Source organism: Sciurus vulgaris (assembly GCF_902686455.1).
Source record: "Sciurus vulgaris genome assembly, chromosome: 14".
Lineage (NCBI taxonomy): Eukaryota > Metazoa > Chordata > Mammalia > Rodentia > Sciuridae > Sciurus > Sciurus vulgaris.
The window spans coordinates 44075288-44098672 of NC_136475.1; the positions used below are offsets into that span (position 1 = coordinate 44075288).

The 23385-nt window shown below is 36.9% G+C and overlaps 1 protein-coding gene and 1 long non-coding RNA gene across 6 annotated transcripts in view; one reads left to right on the forward strand and one right to left on the reverse strand.

Moving 5' to 3' along the window:
- The window catches only part of UGP2 (UDP-glucose pyrophosphorylase 2), a 51125-nt gene extending 29698 nt beyond the window's left edge, over nucleotides 1-21427 (reverse strand). Inside the window, exons 1-3 of one of the 5 annotated variants that reach the window (XM_079109721.1) lie at nucleotides 21277-21427; nucleotides 6829-6956; nucleotides 5870-5977 (exon numbers count right to left, since the gene is read on the reverse strand). In XM_079109721.1, the coding sequence (XP_078965847.1) occupies nucleotides 5870-5977; nucleotides 6829-6942 (222 nt within the window). In that variant the 5' untranslated portion in view covers nucleotides 6943-6956; nucleotides 21277-21427. Of the gene's footprint in view, nucleotides 1-5869; nucleotides 5978-6828; nucleotides 6957-15737; nucleotides 16502-19622; nucleotides 19992-20056; nucleotides 20216-20289; nucleotides 21155-21276 lie in introns of those variants that run through there. The other 4 variants (XM_079109720.1, XM_079109724.1, XM_079109723.1 and 1 more) reach the window with 4 other exon arrangements.
- Nucleotides 21428-21612: 185 nt separating this feature from the next.
- LOC306643541 overlaps nucleotides 21613-23385 on the forward strand; it is a 47321-nt gene continuing 45548 nt past the window's right edge. The window contains exon 1 of the long non-coding RNA XR_013758973.1: nucleotides 21613-22452. This is a non-coding gene — a long non-coding RNA (uncharacterized lncRNA). The remainder of the gene's footprint in view (nucleotides 22453-23385) is intronic.

Genomic DNA, 23385 nt, shown 5'->3' on the forward strand with positions numbered 1-23385 from the left:
TTAGTGTTTAAGCACCCCTGGGTTCAATCCCTGGTACCAAAAAAAAAAAAAAAGAGAGAGAGAGAGAGAGAGATCAAGACTTGTTTTTATAGTCCTATCATACAGCTAGTGCCTGGCAGGGAGAAGGCACATGGTAAATATTTCCTGAATAAGATTCTAAGACAATAGTTCTTAACATTTATAGGTTATGAACCCCTTTGAGAATCTGATGAAAGCCAAGGAATCTACTCTGAAAAAAAAAATGAATATTTATACAATTTTACCTATGATTTTAAGAAATCTTTGAAGGACCTGCAATTCCTAAAAAGATCTCCCAAGTTGAGATGCCTGGCATAAATATTCTAGTTTTATCTTGGCTATAAAATGGGACTAGTAGATAGTCAGTTTTTCCAAGTCTGATCTAGAACAAAGGATCAGTAAAAGATCCCCCAAGAAATTTCAGGGCTGAAAGACGAGAGGCAGTCATGGACCACCCATCTTGCCTTATATAAAATTTCTCCCAGCATCAATCTTAAAGGTTCAGGGTCTCCTTAATAAGTAAAGACAGTGGGAATTCCCTCTCCCTCACATTTGTCCCAAAAATGAAGATGTAGGATAGGAGAACCTCACAAATATATTTTTCTCATCCAATTATAAAATATAAACTACTCAGATAAAAGATAAACTTTGAGGAGTATAATGCTCAAATTTTCTCTATGAAGGGCCAGAAGTCCTGTGTCACATAAGAGAAGGTTTACAAATACTCTCCATGATGTAGGGGGTAGAGTAGAAGGAATGGCAATGTTCAAAGAACAGTATTTCCACCTATACCCACTCTGTGATTTTTTCCCAAAGACTATGATTCTGTGGGACTGGAGTGTCCCCAACTCTGAGCAGAAGGCAGCAATTAGAGACACTGGTCCAACAATAATACTTGGGAGTCTCTCAAATCAAACATGGAATTGCCATTTGAGTTTGAGATATTTGCCATTACTATTTATAAAGTAAAATCACAAATAAGGAACCAGGATGGAATTAAGGATCACAGACCAACTCAGTTCCTTAATCAGGTCACTATTCCTGAAACAAAGGTTCTACACAGAAAGACATGTGAAAGAAGGTAGTCCTAGAGAAGAAGAAAAAAAAAAAAAAATTAAAGACTGTTTAATTCATTATGGAATCAAGAGATAGGGAATTAAAGCTTTAGTAATATTTGTTGAATATATATTTGCTTAGATTAGTATTTTTATGCATTAGCATTTTAAAATTTTACATTAAGGAAAACATGAAACTCTCTGGTATTATTGAGCCATGTCCTCAGGGTCATTTCCTTAAATGTCAGTGTTTCCTTTTTGTGACATACTTTACATTTGGGATTTCACTTTATTTCTACAAACACACAAAACAAGTCTCTAATGCATTACAACACTATTAGAAAATCTCATATGCTCAAAGCAAACCAGTCTGTGTCCTTTACGTCAGATCTTTGGCCAAGAAAACACTGGAATTTTAGATATATGGTGTAACTTCAGAAGAAAAAAAAATGTGTATTTGTATTCTGCACACCTACATTAACTTTCTCAGAATGCCTTATCCTCCAAACATACACATTTAATGTTTTTGTACTGACAGACTAAAGTAAGAAAAACATTCAATGGAACAAAAACTAAAAAAAAGTAAATTGGAGCTAAATATCACTCTGATGTATGACATTCTCTTCAAGCCAATTCTCTACCCTATACAACTCCTTTCCATTCACTAATACTCCCTTACTCTCTTGTACATAAATGAAAAAGTCTTCTTTAAATATTATCTTTCATATAAATGTGAAAGAATCAGCAGAGGTGAGTACCAGCCATATGATACCAGGTTTTAAGTTAAGGCTCAGAAGAATCAATCAGTTCCAGTCCCTTCTTGAATGGGCTGTACAGTTTCTTCTCTCTTTGATCTATTTCTCAACCTTCTCCAACCCCAATACAGAAGCTTGGCCAGGATGAAGACACTGTCACAGATTTTCTGTGAAACAATGAAATGAAACTGCGTGGTCCTTCCTTATTCCAATTCGAAATACACACACACACATACATACACATTTTTCCAGCACTAGAGACTGATTTTGGCCTTTGCACATGCTAGAGAAGCACCCCATCATTGAGTTACATCCCTACTCCTTTTTAAATTTTAAGACGGATCTTGCTAAGTTGCTCAGGCTGGCCTCCATTTTACAATCCTCCATTTTATAAGTCTCCCGACTCGGTATCACAGGTATATGCCTGCTTAATATATATTTTTAACTTTCTTTTATGTGTGTAGCTAAATATCAAATTTAACACAATAGAACACTTATTTATCTAACATTCACAAAGTTACGGCAGAGTATTATCCATAATTCCATAAACATGTTTGTTCAACATAATTCAATATGGACTCAATGGATTTTTTTTTCAAAATACATGTATGTGCTCACTTAGAACTAAGATGAAATACTCAACACAGCAAGCAAAAATGAGTAAAATATGATATCATAAAATTTCAATGCCAATCTAAGTATGCCCTTCAATCTAATATTTATTATGAAAAAAATATTTTTACCTGAAAAGTATTCTTTTCAATCAACAAGTGAGATTAGTTTTCTGAGAGCCAAAGAAGTTTAAAAAAAAAAAAAGAACTACTGAAGATCTTCTGAAAATAAATACACTAAAATAGGGTCAGCAAACTTTTTCCCAGATAATAAATATTTTAGTTGTAAAAGGTCATACTGTCTCTACGGTAACTATTCAGCTCTGCCTTTGTAACAGGACAGCAGCTACAAAATATGGATAAATGAATGTGGCTGTATTCCAATTAAAATTATTTACAAACTAGATGTCTGATTCTGGCAATTTGCCAATATACAAAAATACAGATCCTCTGTAATAGTGTGTATGTGCACACCTTTGATGCAAGACTGACATTAAAAACGTCATTCTAAATGGTGGTTCTTCACAGTAATATCTACTTGGCCAGAAAAATAAAACAATATCTACAGTTAAGGGGGGGGGGGACTATGTTCACTAAATAAAATTGTATTTTGAAATGAAAATTTACCTCAATTTCTAAGGCCTGAGAAAGAAAATCTATTGGGGAGAAGAAAGAGAAAGGCATAAGAAGCAAGGTGAAGAAACAATAACCCATTATTTGTTCTCAGAACTATTTGCAAAAGCTGGTAACAAACTGCAAATGAGACACCTGCACTTATGAAGTTTATGACATAGTTGAAGAGCAAACATTTTTTGCCTCTATATTCCAAAACCATCAACATTATAGGCATTTGGGATTACAAGCCATTTTTTTCTCCTTCTGGTAATGGTGATCAAACTCAGGGCCTTGTGCATGCAAGGCATGTGCTCTACCACTGAGCTGTACTCTGGCTCTATGAACAAATTTTTTTTAAACTATTTTTTTAGATGTTGATGGACCTTTATTTTATTCATTTATTTACATGTGGTGCTGGGAATCGAACCCACTCACATATGCCTGGCAAGCACTCCACCACTGAGCCACAACCCCAACCCTATGAACACATTTTTAAAAGATGTTCAAAACCTAGGCTTCAAAATAAAAATATTTTTAATGAAGACTTATACTTTTATAGACACAAAAGACTACACAAAATCATTAAATGCAGAATATATTTTCTATTTTCCCTTTTTCCTATATCAGTTCTGTATCCCCAGTAGCAACTATGGCTCACTACATGGGCATAGCCTTCTGGAAGAATTTATCAGAACCTTCTTGGGGAGTAAGGTGGGAGGTACTGAACTGGAAAAATCCCAAGGTAATTATGATTCATCTACTTCTTTCTGCATCTTCCAATCCCCAATTCAAGAACCCCTACTACATATCATGATCTCTCAAAATACAGTAGGACAGCTTTTTCCCACTGGCAAAAAAAGAACCTTGAACCTTAAACAACACTGAAAGTAACAAATAATGTGTGCTTTTCTTCAACATAGGCTTTCACTTCAAAAGATTAAGTTTGTATAAGAGAAAACAAAAAATTGTCAGGTTCGAAAGAAAGAATTAAGAAGTGGGAAAAACCACACCTCTAGACCCAAGTCCATCCCTAACTAGGTTAGTGAGGCTACGTCAATTAGGAATGATAACTAAGCAAAAAGGATAAGGATTTAAAGTGGGAAAATAAAAAGTACCTAAATTTATTTTATTATAATTTAGGCCTGCTCCCAAACAGTTTTAAAAATATGACTGAGTCTATATTTAGTTCCTTTTAAAAACAATGTAACCTATCTAGAACAATTCTCTCATTACTCTTTTTTGGAAGAAAATATTATTTCTATTATTTAAAAGAAGAAAAATAAATCACCAAGGAAATAAAAGACCAAAAAGACCTAAAATCAAAGACGAAGGAAATCAAAGATCTAAAAACAGCATACTAACTGTAATTGTCAACTATATAGAAAAGAGTCATTTTCTAAATTTTAAAAGTTTAAGAACTGAAAGAGGGCTGGGGTTGTGCTCAGGGACTGGGGCTGTGGCCCAGTAGTAAAGCGCTTGCCTAGCATGTATAAGGCACTGAGTTTGATACTCAGCACCACATAAAAAAATAATAAAGTTATTGGGTTCACCTACAATTAAAAATATTTTTTAAAAAAGAGAACTGAAAGACATATGGGAATAAATGTCTTCCTAACTGGAAATCATATTTAAGATTTTTCTCATTAGGAAAAAATATAAGACGGTCTCCATTTAGCTTAAGCTGCCATACATGAGTGAGTTGACCTATGTTCCAATAAAACTTTGCAAACACAGGCAGTAGACTTTAGTCAGTAGTTTTCTCTAACCAACCCTGTTTTTAAACCTATGTAAGATTACCAACATATAAAAGAGAAACTACATACAATTATTTGACTTTTATCAAGTCTTTTCTACTATGGTGAAAAGTGCTACAAGTAGCAGAGGTCAAAAGAGCTGACAGGAAGAAAAGTCAATATGTTAACAAAACCTATTTCTTAAAATACAATAACTTCATTTAGACTATCCATTTAACAAACATTTGCTCAGTACACATGCCCCCCGGCTCAAGATCTAGTAAAGAAGACAATACATTCACAAATATCTACTACTATTTAGGCTGGGTAAGTGCCACATCATGGTAGATATAATGACCAATTGTAAAATGCTTCACAGTTTAACATATTCCACATATATTATCCTAACACAATTTCATAAGAAACCTCTGAAGTACATAAAGCACTTAGTATTATTCTCATTTTACACAAAACTGATAAAGCTGCAGAACTAGGATTTAAATCTCTAGATTTACTATTCCATTACTCCTCTGTGTGACCTTCTGCCAGGGGCCAGCAACAGAAGTACAGGCTTGTTCCTCCAAGAATGAGAAAGATTTAATGGGTGAAAACACTCTGGCATTCCAAGAAAACAATGTATACAGAAGTCCAGAAGCAAGAAAATACAATAAGTGAAAGGAATGCTAGGCAAATAAGATGAAGTAAGGATAGAGAGATGAATTGAAAGCATGGGGAGGGCTGTAAATTCTAAGTGTCTAAGTGACCCTGAGCAATAAAAAATCAAACGACTTAGAAGAAAGAGGAAACCAACAAGAAACTCTTACTGTATGTTTTATACTAAACACACATTGCAAAAGAATGACCTCCTTTATAAGGATGTTAAGTTATAAGGGAATGCTACAGGGAGATTAGACTTTCAGAAGTTCTCAGTAACTCTAAAAAGTCTAAAAGGAACAGATTGCATAGCAATTTCCACATTTGATGTAATGATTCTTACAAGTCCTCTACACTACCACACCTCCGAATGTAAACCAACATGCAAAATTACCTTAAATTTTCTCACATTTTTACCTAAAACTTACCGAATCTTCTGGCGGTCTCTGAATTTTCCCCCAATCCACAGAAGGTCCCTTTTCTTGTAAAAATCTGTGAAACAGCTTCCGAAATCCATCAAGGTCTTTTTTAGTATGCTATAAAAATAGAAGTCCTTGTTACACTAGCAGAATGCTTAATATTTAATGAAAACAGATATTAATGATACATTTTAAATACCTTTAAATGAAATTCTTATACTATTAGAATTTGGAGTAGAGCAGAGACTTTTTCACACCCAATTTAAAACAAAAAGGATTAAAAAAAAAAAAAAAAAGCTAATAGGAGCCACATTTAATGGAATATAAACCAAAAACCTCTGCCTCCCAGCAGTATCATATAACTTAAACACCATTTGGTTCAAGAGAAATTAACTGGCTCTCTATATTACTCACCAATGTCTTTCTTTACTTCCCAGTGGAAATTAATCTTTGCCAAAAGAACAAAAAGAAACACAGCTAACCTCAAGACATGGAAGTAAAAAACTGAAATTTAGAAAACAAAAAGGATAACACTGACTTTTAAGTATAAAAGTAAATATCTCTCAATTCTGGGAAAGTTCTATGATAGCTGTCAAAGTAGCATTGGTTCTATTAAAACTGGCTTTTTGGAAAAGGCATTGGAAATATATGGTTTATAAACTAACTTCTCACAATTCCCATCAAGGACCAGTATCCAGTTCTCCACCAATGATATCAAAACACAGAGTAATTAAAGTATTTATCTTGTTCAGATTGTTTTAGTGACCTTGAAAATTTCCTAGATTGAAATAAAAAAGAAGATTTAATAGTTTTGCTACGGGCTAAGGCTGAAAATCCTTAACTGTTAAACAAGGCTACCTTTTTCGTTTGTTCTCAATACATCCTACACTTATTTCCAGCTAGACAATCATCAGCAGCAACAACTAAGAATTACATAGAGGAAGCAAAAAACACTGTAATGTCCTTACCTCAAACTCATGTGAGGGTGCTGTGGTAAGTATTTTTTCTAATTCCTTTTTCACAGATAATTCTAGCTCTTGTCGAATGACTTCTTGGAACTGAGAGGCACCATCTTGAGACATTGCTTTGCTAAGATCTGAAAACAAAATATAAAACCACCAAGTGAAAAATGAGACAGCCATTCAAACAGTTGGGAAGCTACAATGGATCTATTTCTGATATTTCAGAAAATGAAAGGGCTCAATCCTTTGTATGATATTCCAGCAGGGTCACTAAATTAGGACTACATGATACATGATAATATGGTCTAAAATTTGATTGTAGTATACCAGAGTATAAGTGGTAAACTAATCATTTTGAGTTTGGTTTAAAAACAAAAAAAGGTAAAAGTAAAAAGATTTATTCACATTTGAGCATATAGTTTCATTTCTATTAATGTTTCCCTAATAGCCATCAAAACTGGAAAAAGTAACCCAATTGGGATGACATTAATAAGGGTTTTTTGTTTTGTTTTGTTTTTCAGTACTGGGGTGATTTACTACTGAGTTACATCCCCAGATCTCTTTATTTTGAGACAGGGTCTTGTTACGTTGCTTAGGGCCTTACTAAGTTGCTGAGACTGGCCTTGAACTTGCCATCCTCCTGTCTCAGCCTCTGAGTTGCTGGGATTACAAGTATGCACCACTGCATCCAGCTAATAAAGGCATTATCTATAGAATATGTCCTTACAGAAATGCTGCCTCAATAAGAGAGCTGAAGTAGTTTAGCAATTTTACAGAAGCAAAAGACTCCTTCCTTCTCCTCTCCATTCCAGATGAAAAATTTAAGAAATTCTTTCCATTTTAGAAGGGGAACCACTCCAGTTTCATATTCCCTACTAAAGAAGAACTTCTTGGGAGACACTGGCAATTCCAAGGTGCCTCTATTTTCATTCATCAACATTTTCACTTTAAAAGGAGAAGGGCACAAGGCTGCCTGCCTGCTTCTGATCCCCAATTTCAGCCAAGACTTTTCATTGCTTTTCTGTGTCAGAATAGACTATTAGGGCTTTTGGCATAGCTGGACAACTCCATGACAGATGGAACTCAAAAGGCAACAGAAATGCCTATTAGATTAATACGAACAAAAATAGAAAAATACATAAAAAGAAAACACCCCAGGCCCAAATAACTTTTAAGAAAAATGCTAACACAAGTTGTTTTATAGACTTTTATCTCTAATCATCCTGTCTACTTATAAAATAAGGGACAATCCAATTATTGTCTACCCCTCCCCATTTCAGCTAGTGATGTCTACAAATACTGATTAATTTAGCAGAATCATAGCTCCATTTAAGGCTAAAAATTTTGTCCCCTTGCACATTCCCACATTACAAATTATTTTATTTTCTGGGCAGAAGAAGGAAACATTTATATAGGCAGAATTAAAGCCAACACAATCAGTATTTTAAAGATATTTTTGAGAACAGACATTAGTAAGCTACATAACTCCTGGGGTAATTTACTTAATGTAGACAGCCTCTACCTCCCCCAAGTATGTAAAAACATTAACAAATGACATAGTTAACATGGATCTTGAAAAATATTTAATAGATACTTTTTAGATGTTGATGGACCTTTATTTTACTCATTTATTTATATGCGGTGCTGGGAATTGAACCCAGTGCCTCACACATGCTAGGCATGCACTCTACCCACTGAGCCACAATCCCAGCCCTAATAGTTACTTTTCATCATATTAAAACCCAAGAGAAAAAAAAAATCCAAGGAAATGTGGTGACAGTACACAATTCAACCTTTCAATAGCCATCTTCTATGTTCTTTTTGTTAGCATAAACCACAACACAACTAAGTCTATAGAGTCCAGTAAAACTACCAACATGATCCAAACTGTGGTTCATAAATAACTTCTCTGGGAGCTAATAAGCACTATACTTCATGTGTGTTCCGTAACACACGTGTGTTCCAAAAGATATGTTCTGACAATAATAATTTGATTACAATCTGTAAAAACCCATGATAATGGATTAGCACATTTGCATAAGCTATGACAAATAATTAAAAGCTACTATAATATGGTTAAAAGTAAGAGTTAACGAGACATCATCCACACGTTTATCCCTTGACAGACTTGGTGGTAATTTAAAATTTGTCACAGGTTCATCTCCCATCCTAATGCCTCATGTGTACCTGGGATAACTCTTCCTCTATCTCTAAGTCAATTCTTATAATATTTGGAAGAAAAATCTAAATACAGGGAAGAAAAACCTCTGTTAAAAAACATGAATCACTTGATTCTGGATCACAAATCAATTAAAATAAATCAAGGAATAACTATACAATAACTTTTTATTTATTTATTTATTTTTAGTTGTAGATGGACACAATACCTTTATTTTACTTATTCATTTTATGTGGTGCTGAGGATCGAACCCAGTGCCTCACATGTGCAAGGCAAGCAATCTTACCACTGACCCACAATCCCAGCCCTATACAATGATTTTTAAACTAAGGTTTTTCATTAGACTTGAAGACATTTATAGGCTTGTTGCTTTATTGCTGAAGCTACATGTGAAGGCCAGCATTAAGTCACATTCCTAAAAAATAGTGATGGAAACATTTAGCTTACTTAAACCCTGGGAATATGCCAGACAAGATAAAACTAAATGTACTGCAAAGTTTAAAAATAACTAAAGTAGCTATCTGAGATTTGGCTAAATGAGGACAGTTAAAAACAACTTTAGAGGCTCCCTGTGCAGGACAATAGCCTAAGGTGAAAACACATAGAACCTACTATGTTACTGTTCTCTTAGGCAAGCTTAGAATGACTGGCTGAATAAAAAAGCATGACTTTATGACTTTTGCCAGTAAATGGATGAATCACTTATGCTAAATGAAACAGTCAATTCCAAAAAACCAAAGGTCAAATGTTCTCATATGTGGATGCTAACACACAGTGGGGGAGGAGGAGATAAAGTTCAATGGATTAGACAAAGGGGAATGATGGAAGGGAGGGGGGATGGGAATAGGAAAGACAGTAGAGTGAATTAGACATAACTTTCCTATGTTAATATATGAATACATCACCAGTGAAACTCCACATCATATATAACAACAATAATGGTATCCTAATTAGAACAAATTATACTCCATGTATGTATGTCAAAATATACTCCACTATTATGTATATCTAAAAAGAATTTTTTAAAAAATGGCTAGCTGAAAGACCCACATTAAAACTATCTGTGGGCTGGGGATATAGCTCAGTTGGTTGAGTGCTTGCCTCTCAAGCACAAGGCCCTGGGTTCAAATCCCCAGTACCACCAAAAAAAAAAAAAAAATCTGTGATCTTTGCCAATCATAGCAGGTCCAATCTTCAGATACAGCTTTAAAAAATTCCAAATAAGTCAGGCATGGCAGCACTTGCCTGTAATCCCACTGACTTGGATAGCTAAGACAGGAGAATCCCAAGTTCCAGGCCAGTCCAGGAAACTTGGCAAGACTCTGTCTCAAAATAAATACAAACAGGGTGGGGATTTCAGTGATAGTGTCTCCCTGAGTTCCATCCCCAGTACCAAGTGGGGGTGGAGAAGATTAAAATTAAAGAAACATTCCTAACCTTTATTTTTCTTATTTGTTCCATAAGCACCAAATGCACAACAATTCATTCTTTCTACACTGTTTACAAATAAAATCAGCTTATATAACAAAAAAACTCATAACAAGCATGTCACCCCTTCAATCCCATTCTATTCCTGTTTCACTCCCCCTGCCCTAGGCAAAGTGCTACTATGAAGTTCTGTTTGTAGTGATTAAAGAATAAGGAAGGCCTTTTTAGGAATAAATAATATTAAAGAATAAAGAATAAGAAAGAGCGCTTAAGCAACAAGAGTAACTATCTTAAGCAACTGGATACAAACCAGAGGCACAGAACCATTTCCCTGTGCATCTTCCTTAACCATCCTGACTTTTTAAAGATCTGGAATTTCTGGTAGAAAAAAAGGGGCAGAATTTAGAAACTTTCTTGGATTTAACATTCTCAGGTTACACTTCTGGCAATGACAGTTGTGTTTCCAAGGGAAGGTCAACTAAAGAATGCCCTGAATAATGCAAGATTTCAAACCTCATAAAATGTTTTTGTCCCTCCTCACTTCCTAGCAAAATATAATTGATTCTCCATGACTTAAGAAAGTGGATTAGAAGCCAAACATTTTATTACCTTAGAATAAATCAAAATATTTTTAGAGATGAAAGGGAGCAACTAATCTACCCTCCTCATTTTACAGATGAAGAAACTGAGGCTGAAAATAGATGACTTATCCAAGGTCACAGAACAGGCTAATGTTGGAGCTCTGAAAGATTTTTTTTTTTTTTTTTTCTCCTGAGCCCCACATACCACAATGAGTAAAAATACCCTTTTCATTTTTTTGCCCCGGTTTGGCCCTCTGTAATTTTTGACATAGAATCTCTAAAGACCACTCTGCTTCAAAAGCATTTATAGCAGAATTTTTTCTTATATCCAACCAACAGATCTAACTACCCATCACATAAAACTGGGTTTACTAGAATTACCTTGGTTGATTTCATCACACTTCAGTCAATTTCATATAAAACAGGCAATAATTGTTTTTACCACCCTTTTTCCTCCCCACCCCCAAAAATTTCCTAATTCTTCTTTCTTCACAGAACTAAAATTTCAACATCACAGACTTTCTGCTTTCCAACTGCGGGGGTGTGGGATAGAAGGAAGACCCAGTACGAAAAAACAGAGGAAGAACTGACATTCAATCTGACAAGAGATTCTTTTTGTTTCTTAATTCAGGTATTTCATTCCATGCATTTCAGCAACTAAGATAAGTGTGTAAGTATATGCAATACCCTTCCCTGACAATCTAATACTAGAACAAACAAAATAACTTCACCTTCTGAAGTACAAAGCTAGTTGCAAGATATACAGTACATGGAGAAGCGACAGAAAGACACTAAAGGCAACAAAGGGTAGTAGAGCCACACCCAGGCCACCTCTCACCACTCAAAAGATCTGATCAGTCCCAACCTTTCTTGGAAATCCACACTGAGAGGTTCTTGAAGTCAGAGAATTAGAGAGCCCACTTAATCTTAAACCAGGAAATGACTTGTGATTCAAATAAACATAACACTTTAGGAGTGTAATGGCAACTGGAAATAGCCATGAATAAAACTTGAGGAATATGCTAACTAGGTTTACAATTAGCTTCTTCTTGGCTCACTTCAGTCTTTCGAACTCAATTACATGTAAATATTCTCCCTGGAAAAATTCTTCTTTGGTTTCTATTAACCAATATTATCCTACATCTTTTTTTACTTCTCTGACAACCAGGTCTCAGTTTCCACAACTGGCTCCCCATTTCTTCTCCTACTCCCTGGGTTTCCTAAGATTCTGTCCCCAGGCCATTTTTTTCTTCTCAATTTTTTCCCCTCACCAATGTTCTTACTGATGACTCTCAAAATATGTGCCTCTCATCACAACCTTTCTCCCTGAGCTCCAGGTTCACATTCCCTACCACTTCCTAAATCTTATGCACCTGGATACCCTGCCGGGTACTTCAAACTCAGCTTTGTCCAGAACAAGACTCATCATTCAACCTAAATTTCTCTTCTTGCTCCCCACAGCACTAACATTTTCCTAGTCACCCAGGTTGAAACCTTGGTCAAACAGTTGGTTCTTCCCTGCTTTCCCTATGCATTACAGCCAATTACCAAAAATTCTAATTAAATCATAATTCCATTCACTGCTCTCCATTTCCATTACTACTACTTAAATACTTCTAGCATTTTCACTCCTTGTCATGACAAAACCATTTTCTAACCAGTCTGCCTACTGTTCTAATCTAGTGGTGTCACAATAGAATGAACTGATCCCCTTATCAAATCACTTCTCTTCCTCATTTGATGGGATTCTCATGGCCTACTGAAAAAATACAAATTCCTTATCCAGGCATGCCTTAAAAGCAAGTAAAGTACCTTTTCAAGTAAACAAACCTGATGAAAGTGCTATATAATGACCAAAGGCTGCAATTTCCTACTCCATTTATGACTTCTAGAATAGTGTTTCAAAAACTTTAATTTGCATACAAAACATCTGAAGGGCTTGTTAAAACACAGATTCCTAGGCAAGCTCCCAGAGATGCTGACTCAGTAGGTGTGAGGTGGGGAGAATACACATTTCTAATAAGCATACATTGCCAGTACTGCTTTGAGTAGCTCTGATAAAGATTATATTCCATTTATCTTAATGTTTATAGTTGCCAACTTTTTCTGCCCCAGTACCCTGTCACCAACTATATACCCCAAAGACCATGTGTTTCAGAGATGGCATCAGGCCCAGGTTGGTCTAAAGCCCTCCCAGAGATTGGTTTAAGCATGAAACACAGTATGATTCTGGACAGGAGCCACAAAGTCATAGTTAATAAAGTACTTTGGAGAAACAAGTTCCTCACTGAAAAAGAAAAGATATAGGAGGAAAGAAATGAGAAAAGTCCACATAAATGCTTAATAAATGCACTGAAAATGCAGAATTAAAAAAAAAAAAATCAAGATTCTTTTTCCTAATCCCACATTGTTTACCTTATTAAAAACACTATCACAATTGACACATAAACCAGACTTCCTATTGATAATTAAGATTAACCTTGCTCTCATACAATAGAATTAGTTCTTAAAAATCTCAAAAAGAGGGCTGGGTTCGATCCTCAGCACCACATAAAAATAAATAAAATAAATGTATTGTGTCCATCTACAATTAAAAATATTTTTTAGAATCTCAGAAAGAAAACATCATTTTTGGAAAACAACATTCAGAAGAGGTTTGTTAAATAATTATTAAGTTTAATGGATGATAGGAAAGTCACATCAAGGGTCCTACACGAACTTGTTTATTGAGAAGGGAAAGAGGTCTAACATAAAATCACCACCAAGGACTAAAAAATGAATTGGTAGCTCTGTAACTAAATTTATTGCATTCAGATAAAATTTTTAAGTTTGAAAAGGCTTTAAAGTCAGTGAGTCCAGTTTCTTATGGTGGGGAAGAGGAAACAGGGGGTCAGAGAAGCTGATTTGCCTAAGGACAACAGTAGCAGTGCCAAGCTGGAACCCAAGCCCTGTTGCCTGGCGCCTGCTTCTCCTTTTATTGGCAGAAGGTCTCTCCTCTAACAATTTACAGTGTGTTTACCACTCCAGGTGTATGCCACCAAATATGAATGAAAACTCAACTATGATCATTATGTGAAGTTATTATGTGACATGAAGTTAAGCACGTGACATTAAAATTACAAATCAGAATAAACATTGTCTTATTGCATCTTATGCTCGACTTTTCCTTAAATACATTTGGTTTCTGAGCAATGAAAAAAAAAAAAAAATCAAAGAAAGGCTTTCTGCAGTCTATAAATATTTTATTACAAAGGCTAAGTATTTTACCATTGGCCATTGGCACAAATGAATCCAAAACAGTGCATATATATCTTTGTTATCCATTTGCCTATACTCTTTAGAAGTTTTCAAATTCTAAGCAAAAGTATAACACAAATGATATACCACATTAGTCTTTGCCAGGGGAGCACCTAGAGAAAAACACAAACTCAAATCACTTTGCCTGCAGGTCATTGTGGCCAAGGAGCAAGTGGAGCTAGTGTCAAAAAGCATTTCCACTACATTAGTATTCTACAATTTAGAGACTAGCAAGTGAAAAAGTAGACTAAGCATATTATGACTATTTCAGGACCATGAGTATAGTGGATTTTTGTTTGTTTGTTTTAAGATGAATGTGAAATCAAAGAGAATGGGAAACACTCTTGACTTAAACAGGAAAAACAATCTACACGTTTTGGGAAAGATGAAACATTGTGTTGTTTATGTAAGTTAACAACCAACTTCTACATGGTTCTCAAAAACAATCCTCAATTGTCAAAATGGTTTGGGGGCACAATCAATTTCTTCTGGCAATGACTAAGAAAAATAAACAACAGAACTACTGGCAGAGGCAGAATCTGAATCCCAGACAATTCTTTACAACAAACTCAAGGAGATGCCTGCATCACCAATCAAGAGTACGGGGAAACGGCTTTTAGAATGGACTATTATTTCCTTTCTCACAAAAGTTGCCTAATCAAAAAACAAAGTTTAATTTTCTTTCAATAGCTTAGCAAGCCAACATTCCAAGAATTTACTAAGTTATTAATAGAAAGATACAAGCCCAGAAGAATTTTAGAGATCTACAAAATATGGTTCCAATTAATAGTTACTGTGCCTGGGGCAAATCACCAAATTATTAAAACCAAGATGTCTATAATTCCAACAGTATTACTTCAAGTTCAAAATGATATTTTAGAGAGGAAATTAGAGGTTATATCAAAAAGAACGACAGTCTTTAGAATAACTCCTGTGTCTAAAGAATCCAAAGCAATCAAAAAGATAGTAAATAAATCATATTTCCAAGCCCATTTTAAATTCCAAACCCACAAAGAACCTCCCCTAAAGTATTTTTTTTAATATTGCTGGAATTTACTCCAATGTTATAAATGATATAAATACCATTTCTCCAATGGTATAAATGATATCATGATGAACAGCTTATAGGAACTCTCATTTCAACAGATAAGAGTTTAACTTTCAAGTGTTGGTTTATATTAACTTTTCAGTAAGGAGTAAGTCTGAGAACTCATGATACCCACACTTCTGCAAAAAGTACCAAATGCAACTTGGTGGAAACTGGAAAATTATGTATCTTGTATTTTTTATCTAGAACCTTTTAAAATGAGGTCAACTAATAGTCCTCACACAAACTAAGTATCCCATTATTTTAATTATAAAAGTTGCTACAATTCATGGTCTTGTGAAGTACTATTGTTTTAAAAAAAATTTTAAAAAGAAAAACCTACCGTCAAAACTTTCCAGTGTATCTTCAGAATATAGAAATGGAACTTCCAAGAAGTGAACAAGTTAATATTTATTTCTGTGATGCTCCCTGTTATTTTTTTTCTTTAGAAGGCTTTTACAAATGAAAATTACCCACCTTATTAGAAGAAAGAGTTAGTAAGAATAAAAATTTACCCACAGAGACCACGCGGTCCATGTTAGAAAACAGTCTATAAAATTTTCATCAGCTCAACTTTGAATTTCTTTTAATTTTCCATTAAACATTCTCACTAGGAATTTAAATACGTTCCTCTCTCTAGCAACATAATAAATCCTAAAGTACAAATTAAAAAACTGAAGGGTATGTCTTAGTCATTATTTTGCTGGTGCTAGTCCTGACTCAAATCCATGCCATAGTTCCCCTGAATTAAAATTCTCCTAGTCATCTAAATTATCAGCAACAGGCTAAATTTGGTTTTAGGATTTGAGAAGAACCAGGCTAAGGCCTGACCTCAACCATCACACCCCAAAATGCTTCTCATCCTTGTATTCATGTGAGCCCCTTCCAGTTATAATTAGCTCAGTAATCTTCCCTGGATAGCAGCCATCTACCAAGCAGGAATTATCAAAGTGTCACAAAAAGAATTCCAGCAAATGGGACAGTTAACAGCCTTTAAATATTTTTTAAGTGACAGAGGTACTGAAATGGTTTTCACTGAAACATAGGAAAGTACCTCAATTTCAGAACAATAAGGGACATTTTTATAGAACTTAGATAACGGTACTTCAAAATAGCTTTTAAAAATGCCTATAATATTATAGTTATAAGTATATAATATGGCATAAGCTGATTAGACAACATCAGTTCCTTCACTGTAAATTTAAAAACATTTGAAGAGATAACTCTCAGAACTTTTAAAAAACAAAACTGCAAATGGCACCCACTGAAAAACCTGGCAGAAAACCACAACTGTTGATGACCTCTAGCACCTCTGAATGTGACAAGCTAGAAAAGAGATACTGCTCACATTTATTTAGAATAACTGGAGGCCCTACAACAATCCCTGGGGCAGAAAAAACTGGAGCTGGAGAAGAAATTTCACAGGCAGGCAAAGGGTGACCTGAAGACAGAATACAACAACTAGGAATGAGGTGGCAGATTAGGTTAAGAAGGGTCTTCCTGTGAGAAAGAACCTTAGGCATCTTAGGGATACAACCTTGGGGAGATGGCCAAAGAATAAAATACTTAGGACTCTTCTGCCTAACAACATTAAGAATCTTTATTAACAGAACATTTCCAGCTAACAGCTTATGGTCAGAGTTCTTGAGGATAGAAATGTGTAGCTTTCCCATAAAGTACATTGCTTGGATTTAGAGGAAAAGATTCAAGCCAAGTGTAGCAACCTCATGCTCTATGACATTCAAAAACACATTTACACAACACATAGTTAATACACAGATCTGATAGACTTTTCAATTGCCCACCACAAGGATACACCAGAAATTCCTATAGTGTACCGCACACAGTAAGCACTAAAATGTTTGTTGACTAGGTTGAAATAAAAACTCTCACCAATATGAATTGACACTATCCACACTTTACCCTACCTGTCCTCCCCTCCTAACTGCACTTTTTCTTTCTTTTTAAAATTATCAACTCCCAAGTGCCAAGGCCTGACTGCTGAACCTAGAATAGGAAAATAAGAGCTGTCATACCTGCATTACTGTTTATTTCTGCTGATGACATATGGTCATATTTCTGGTAGCAATGCTGATAGGCCACCAACATCTTTTTAGGGAAAAAAAAAAAAAAAGTAGAATTCCCTGGCCAGCTAACGTGCCTAGTACATTCACATGATCAACTCATTTCAGCTTCTCAATAACCCTGAGGCATAGCATTAATTCTGAGTTAGTTTGTTTTTGGTGCTGGGGATTGTCCCAGTAACTTGGGCATGCTGAACACGTGCTCTACTACTGAGCTATGCTCCAAGCCCAATACCCACTTTTTACATAGGCAGAAACTGAAGTTCAGAAAAGTCCTATCAAAGATCACCTGTTAGTAACAGGACTCAAACATAAGTTCATACACTTACATCTTTTTCAACATTTATGTAATCTAAGAGGTGTTATAAAAGTACAACCAAAAATGTAGGCTAACCTATTAAGTAGTACATGGGAAGTACTGAGTTGTAGGTTTCTCATTTGTTGCCTAGACAAATTCTTTTAGAGCATCCACTACTTATAAGACACTACATTTCCCCAACAATATAAAATTATCTTTGCCCACACAAAACTGTCTACTTGGAGAAACAGGCCATTTCTATAGTTTTTAATGTAAGAAGCAACAAAAAAGATGTTGGAAAGGACAAGGGTTTTACATGCATTCATATGAAATTTCAGTGCTTCTTACTGGATGTGAACTTTGAATACAACATATAACTTTTCTCAGCTGTAAAATGGTGATAAAATTCTATTTCTTAGGGCTCTTAAGTTTAAAGGAGACAAAGCATGAAAGTGGTTGGAGTCTAATATTTGTTAACTCTTTCCCCTACGAAATTACATAAGCTAAGTACCAATGAGCAGAAATATTAATAAGTTCTGCAGCAGAAATCAAAGAATTTGATTTGCTTCTAAAAAATTCAAAACCAAAAATCCCAAACCCTGACACTTGATTACTGATGTGTGGAGACAGCTGTGTAATTAGCCAATTAGGGCTAGCCAATTAGGTATCATTTATAACAGCAGCAGTTAAACATATAGAAGGCTCATACCTGAAACACAAAATTTAAGTAGTAAACAGGAGCACAATAATGTTTAAAAAGCATGTTTGGGGGGTCATCTTTTTATACCAAACTGCCAGTTTAAAAAGGTAACTACCATTTAATGTAAAAGTGGATGGCAAGAAAATGCAATGTGTTATCTTGGATTGAATCATGGGAACAGTAACCTGAATAAAGTTTATAGTTTAGATAATGCATGTTATGTTAATTTCTTAGTTTAACTGACAAAAGTACAACTATACTATAGGTGTAGAAAAAATCTGAAATTAAAAGCTTATTTTAAAAAGGTGGATGACAAAGCAATGACAGATACACAGCCACAGTTAGAAAGGCTGTTAATGTACACAGATTCTGTAAGCTATTTTAAAACATCTTGAGTTTAATGATATTCCTAACTTTTAAAGAGAAGTGACTTGCCTTTTTCCTAGCATTCTTGCAAATTATTGAGTTCATTATTATTTTGTGTGGGGTAGTGGTACTGAGAATTGAACCCAGGGCTTTGTGCTTGCAAGGCAAGCACTCTACCAACTGAGCTATATCCCCCAGCCCCAAAATACTGAGTTTATGATGCTGAATATTGTCACTGTTACAATTAGTAAAAGTTTCAAAGTTATCTCTGCCTTTCTAATCTTGAATAAGACATTTATTCAATCAGAACACAAAGAAGCATCTCTCACCACATATAAAGTATACTATGAATTTGAAACTCTAAAGACAAGTGACATTTCAGAGTTCAGTGCTAAAGATAGGCATAGGGTCCCATCTGTTTCCATAATACAGACTCTTTTAATCTATTACCCAAAACTTAAAGAAGAGTTAATAAAGTGATGTAGAACTCACTAGGGAATTTTTATTTCTGAGGGCAAATGATGGGCATTAGGAACACAACTTTTTAAATAAAGTACATCGACTTTTGTTGAGAATTACACTAAGTTGTTGTGAACTTTACTAGCTGTGTTCATCAAGATGGCTGTTACTTTCACAAACTGGGATCTGCAAAGAAAGGGTTTACTTGCATACCAGAAGGCAAATCCTATATTACAAATTGGTGACAGAGATTTAAGGCAGCACTAATTTCAATATGCACACTATACACACACAATCGTACGTACAAACAATGTTACTTACTGCTCAGTTCAGTTGATGGGCATTTTCTAAAGTTTAATATACATGTGATTTAGAGGGCAATTTTCAAATTTCAAAGAAATCTTAATGATCTTTCCATATTTCAAAGGTAAAAATAAACACAGCAATGCAGCAAAGTCATTTCTTCAGCTGAAATGACCTCCAGCTTCTATGGACTACTCCCGGTTTCGCAATAAATGAATCTGAGACTCAACCCACGTACACACAAGCAGCAGAAGCAGGGAACTCTAAAGCTTTCTCAAGTCCTTACAAACCCACCTGCCTCCCACTACCCTACAAGTTCCCCTTCCCGTCAGTCCCACACATAGGTACCTTCACATCGACCCCCAAAAGAGAATAAGGAAAAGGGAACAGCAAACGAAATCCTGTTTTAAATCATTTGCGGCCACAATCGGAGGAGCCAGAGTACTACTAACCTGATTTCAGGGAGGCAGAACTAAACCCAACAAGACACCGGGCATAGTATACGTATCTGAACCACCAACCCAGCAAGCAGGAAAGGCAGCTCAGATGTCAATTTAACGAAAAGGTCTGGCAAACGGTATCTCAAGTGAACAATTCCACTTCCAAACCACCCACCAACCTCTCGACTGCCGAGTACCCAGATTCGACTGAAGCAATACGGGAGATAAGAAGCAGCATGCCTTACCTTGTACAAATCTCGACATTTTAGTGTTTTATTAAAATACTCTGGCTTATAATTTTTTAAAAAAAAATTTTCTAGAAGAGTCACGCTATAGGGCAGGTCTCTCTTCCTCCTCCCTGCTTTTACCAACCGACGTGTTCTTGCTTCTCGAATGTTTGGATACTTAAGGGAGTATTCATTCAAATTAAAAAACAAAAATAAAAAATAAAAAATAAAAAATAAAAAAACACTAGGAAAACCTTCCCTAAATCCAAAGGGCGGAAACTTGGTGCGACCGAGTCTGCCTAGAACTCGTGCCTATACTGCGCTCCTGACACAAATGAGGGCCAGCTGGAGACTCCCGGAAAAGGTAAAAACCACACGAACTTAAATTTCATCAATGAAAGAGGCGGACCCAGAGCAGATATTTCACCGCCCCTCAGTCTCCACGCCCTCTGGGGCTGGACTGCAGCAGACACCAAGGGCCGCACCCCCGCTAGCCCCCTCCCAGCGCCGCCGTTCAGCCCCTGGCGGATTCCCCGGAAAACCTCGGCCAGCAGTGGCTCCGGCCCCAGCAGGGGTCAGGGAGGCGCGTGAGGCAGGCAGAGCGGGACGATGCAACCATTTTTACCAGCCCATAAATATCCCGGGACCAGGAGGCGCGTGAATTCCGCACTTGGGCAAGCCAACTGGCCCAGGCCTCTTGCTACCCGCCTTCTGGCCCGGAGCAGCGAAAGCGGCTGAGGCTTTTCCCGGGAGGCCGAAGGCTACGCTGCCCCTCCCCCAACGGACACTAAGAGACCACCGGCGAGCGGCGACCTGTGCACCCGCCTTGGACTCCCGGGGAGGGGGCCCTTCTCATGCATATTCTTATCCCGAATTCGGCCGCTGGGACCACACAGCGGGTGAGGAACGGGGTTCTCCACCTCTCGGAGAGGGAAGCTCATCCCCCCCCCCAGGGGTCACCAGAAGTCCAACTCCGCCCCTCCGCAAGCCGCCAGCAAGACCCACCTTCCAGTCTTCCTTCAGCAGCTGGGAAATTGGGGGCGTTTATGGCGCCCCGGGAAGAAGGCTCACAGGCTGAATGTCACCTCTGAAGCACCCTCCGCTCTCTCTTTTCCCTCACACATGCACACCCTGAGCCCTTCCCTGAAGTCGCAGCCCAGTTGACCCCCTCTACCCACCCGAGCGCAGGCTCCCGGCCCCCGAAGCCCCCACTTTCTCTCAAACACCTCCCCTCCCCCTCCATTCGCAGCAGCCCCCCTCAATGCGGAAATGTACCTACAGAGCAGACCGACAGACGCAACTGCCAGTCGGGAGCCGAGGTTAACGCAGGGCCTGGCCAATGAGACTTACGGAGGTGGCAGGGGGCGGGGCATTTGCAGACTGAGGGAGCCCGGCGTGGGCGGGCGCTGAAGCAGGCGCGGGAATCCCGCGCGTGGAATCCGCACCTGCTGTGGTGGTAGGGCAAAGGCTATTTGCCCAGTAACAGTTCCGTCTTCTACGTATACTTCAGCAAGGGAGAGAACGTAAGCACCAGTGGTTATTTTTGCAGTTAGTAAAAAAAGGCTCCTTACCAAGGATGAAGAAACTTGGGAGGATGGAGCTAGAACTTGCCAAAACAGCTTCTCCAAGAGGGAACCCGGTCCTTCTCTAGACCCTAACTCTGCTAACCACCTCTGGTTTTAGAAGGATGAAGATGCGTTCAGAATAAGCAGCGGGATGTGTACGGCCTAACAAGAGGAGGGCTTTAGGAGTCAAGGCTTCCTCACCAGAATCACCACTATCCCCCCTTACCCTGATTCTACGCTTGCAGAGATAGGTTTGTGATAAGCCTTTACTTTTCTGATTAATGTGGAAATGGCTCAAGTTATCATCCAAGAGATGCTTTCCTTTTGGTAGATCCTTTAGTCCTCAAAGGAAAGAGGATATTAAATGATGGAACTTTGACACTTACCTGGGGACTACCACAGGGAGCTCCAATGTGAATTGGTATGGCCAATCCCACCAACATGTAATACCCAGTGTGCCCGTCAGTGGGTGTATCTCAGGCTTAACATTTACACTTAATGACGCAAACAACCCTCATGAAGACAGATGAATTGTCAGTGTCCGCTCTTAAGAGTCTCCAATAAATCAAGTACTTCCAAACGAATTTGAGGATTTGGGTAACGTTATTCAACCAAGGTAAAGTGAGAAATTTTTAAATGATTCATTCTCTAAACAAAGGTACTTCATTTTTTTTTTTTTTAGTTCCAAACATTCATATGGAAATGTTATTAAAACAACACAGAACAAGACCAGTGATCATTGTGTTTCTTAATGAGGAATCCAAAAAGATTACATCCAAAATCTCTCCATTATGAAACTAATTGCCCCCAAATAAGACCAATGAAGTATCTAAACTTCAGATGCCTACAATTTAATAACAGCATTGGAGACGAGATCTTAGAATCTCTACATCTTTTGTTAACAGTACAGAAATTATTCTGGCCTTGAAAGAACTGTATTTATCCATCAAGTAAAATAGTACCAAAAATTCAGGGCCCACCCCCAGGATTACTTAACCTGCAAAATATAAGAGACAATGAAGAGTCTTTGAATATACAAGGTTTACTAGAAGAATGATCAGTTATTTTCTACCTTCACAGATGATTAAGGGAAATGAAATGTTTTGTTTTGTTGTTTTTTCCATGTAAGGGAGTATATTAAGCAAACAAAGTGTCTCCCTGCAGGGTTAGAGAGAAAATGAGAGGAAAAGAAAGGGCGCACGCTAGAGAGAGTGGAAAAGTGAGGAGGATAGAGAAAGTGAGTTGGAGAGAGAGAAGCATGAAGGAGGAAATGGTTTTTAACTGCAACAAAAGCAGTTGGTAATTCTCAAGAATGACATCTTAATTTATGAGTGATTATTTATTGAGATATAGTACCTCATTCAGTGCCTCAAGAAATCTCTGAAAAAGTAACTATCCATCTTCAGTGTTTAAAATCTATAAATACTCAGAGCAGTAGTTCTCTAGAAGTCATATTGCCAAATATTACCTTCAAATAATACCCTGCAAATGGAATTTCTTTATACAGAAACTTAAATTTTGAACACTTGAGCTCTTTGAAAGGAGCTTC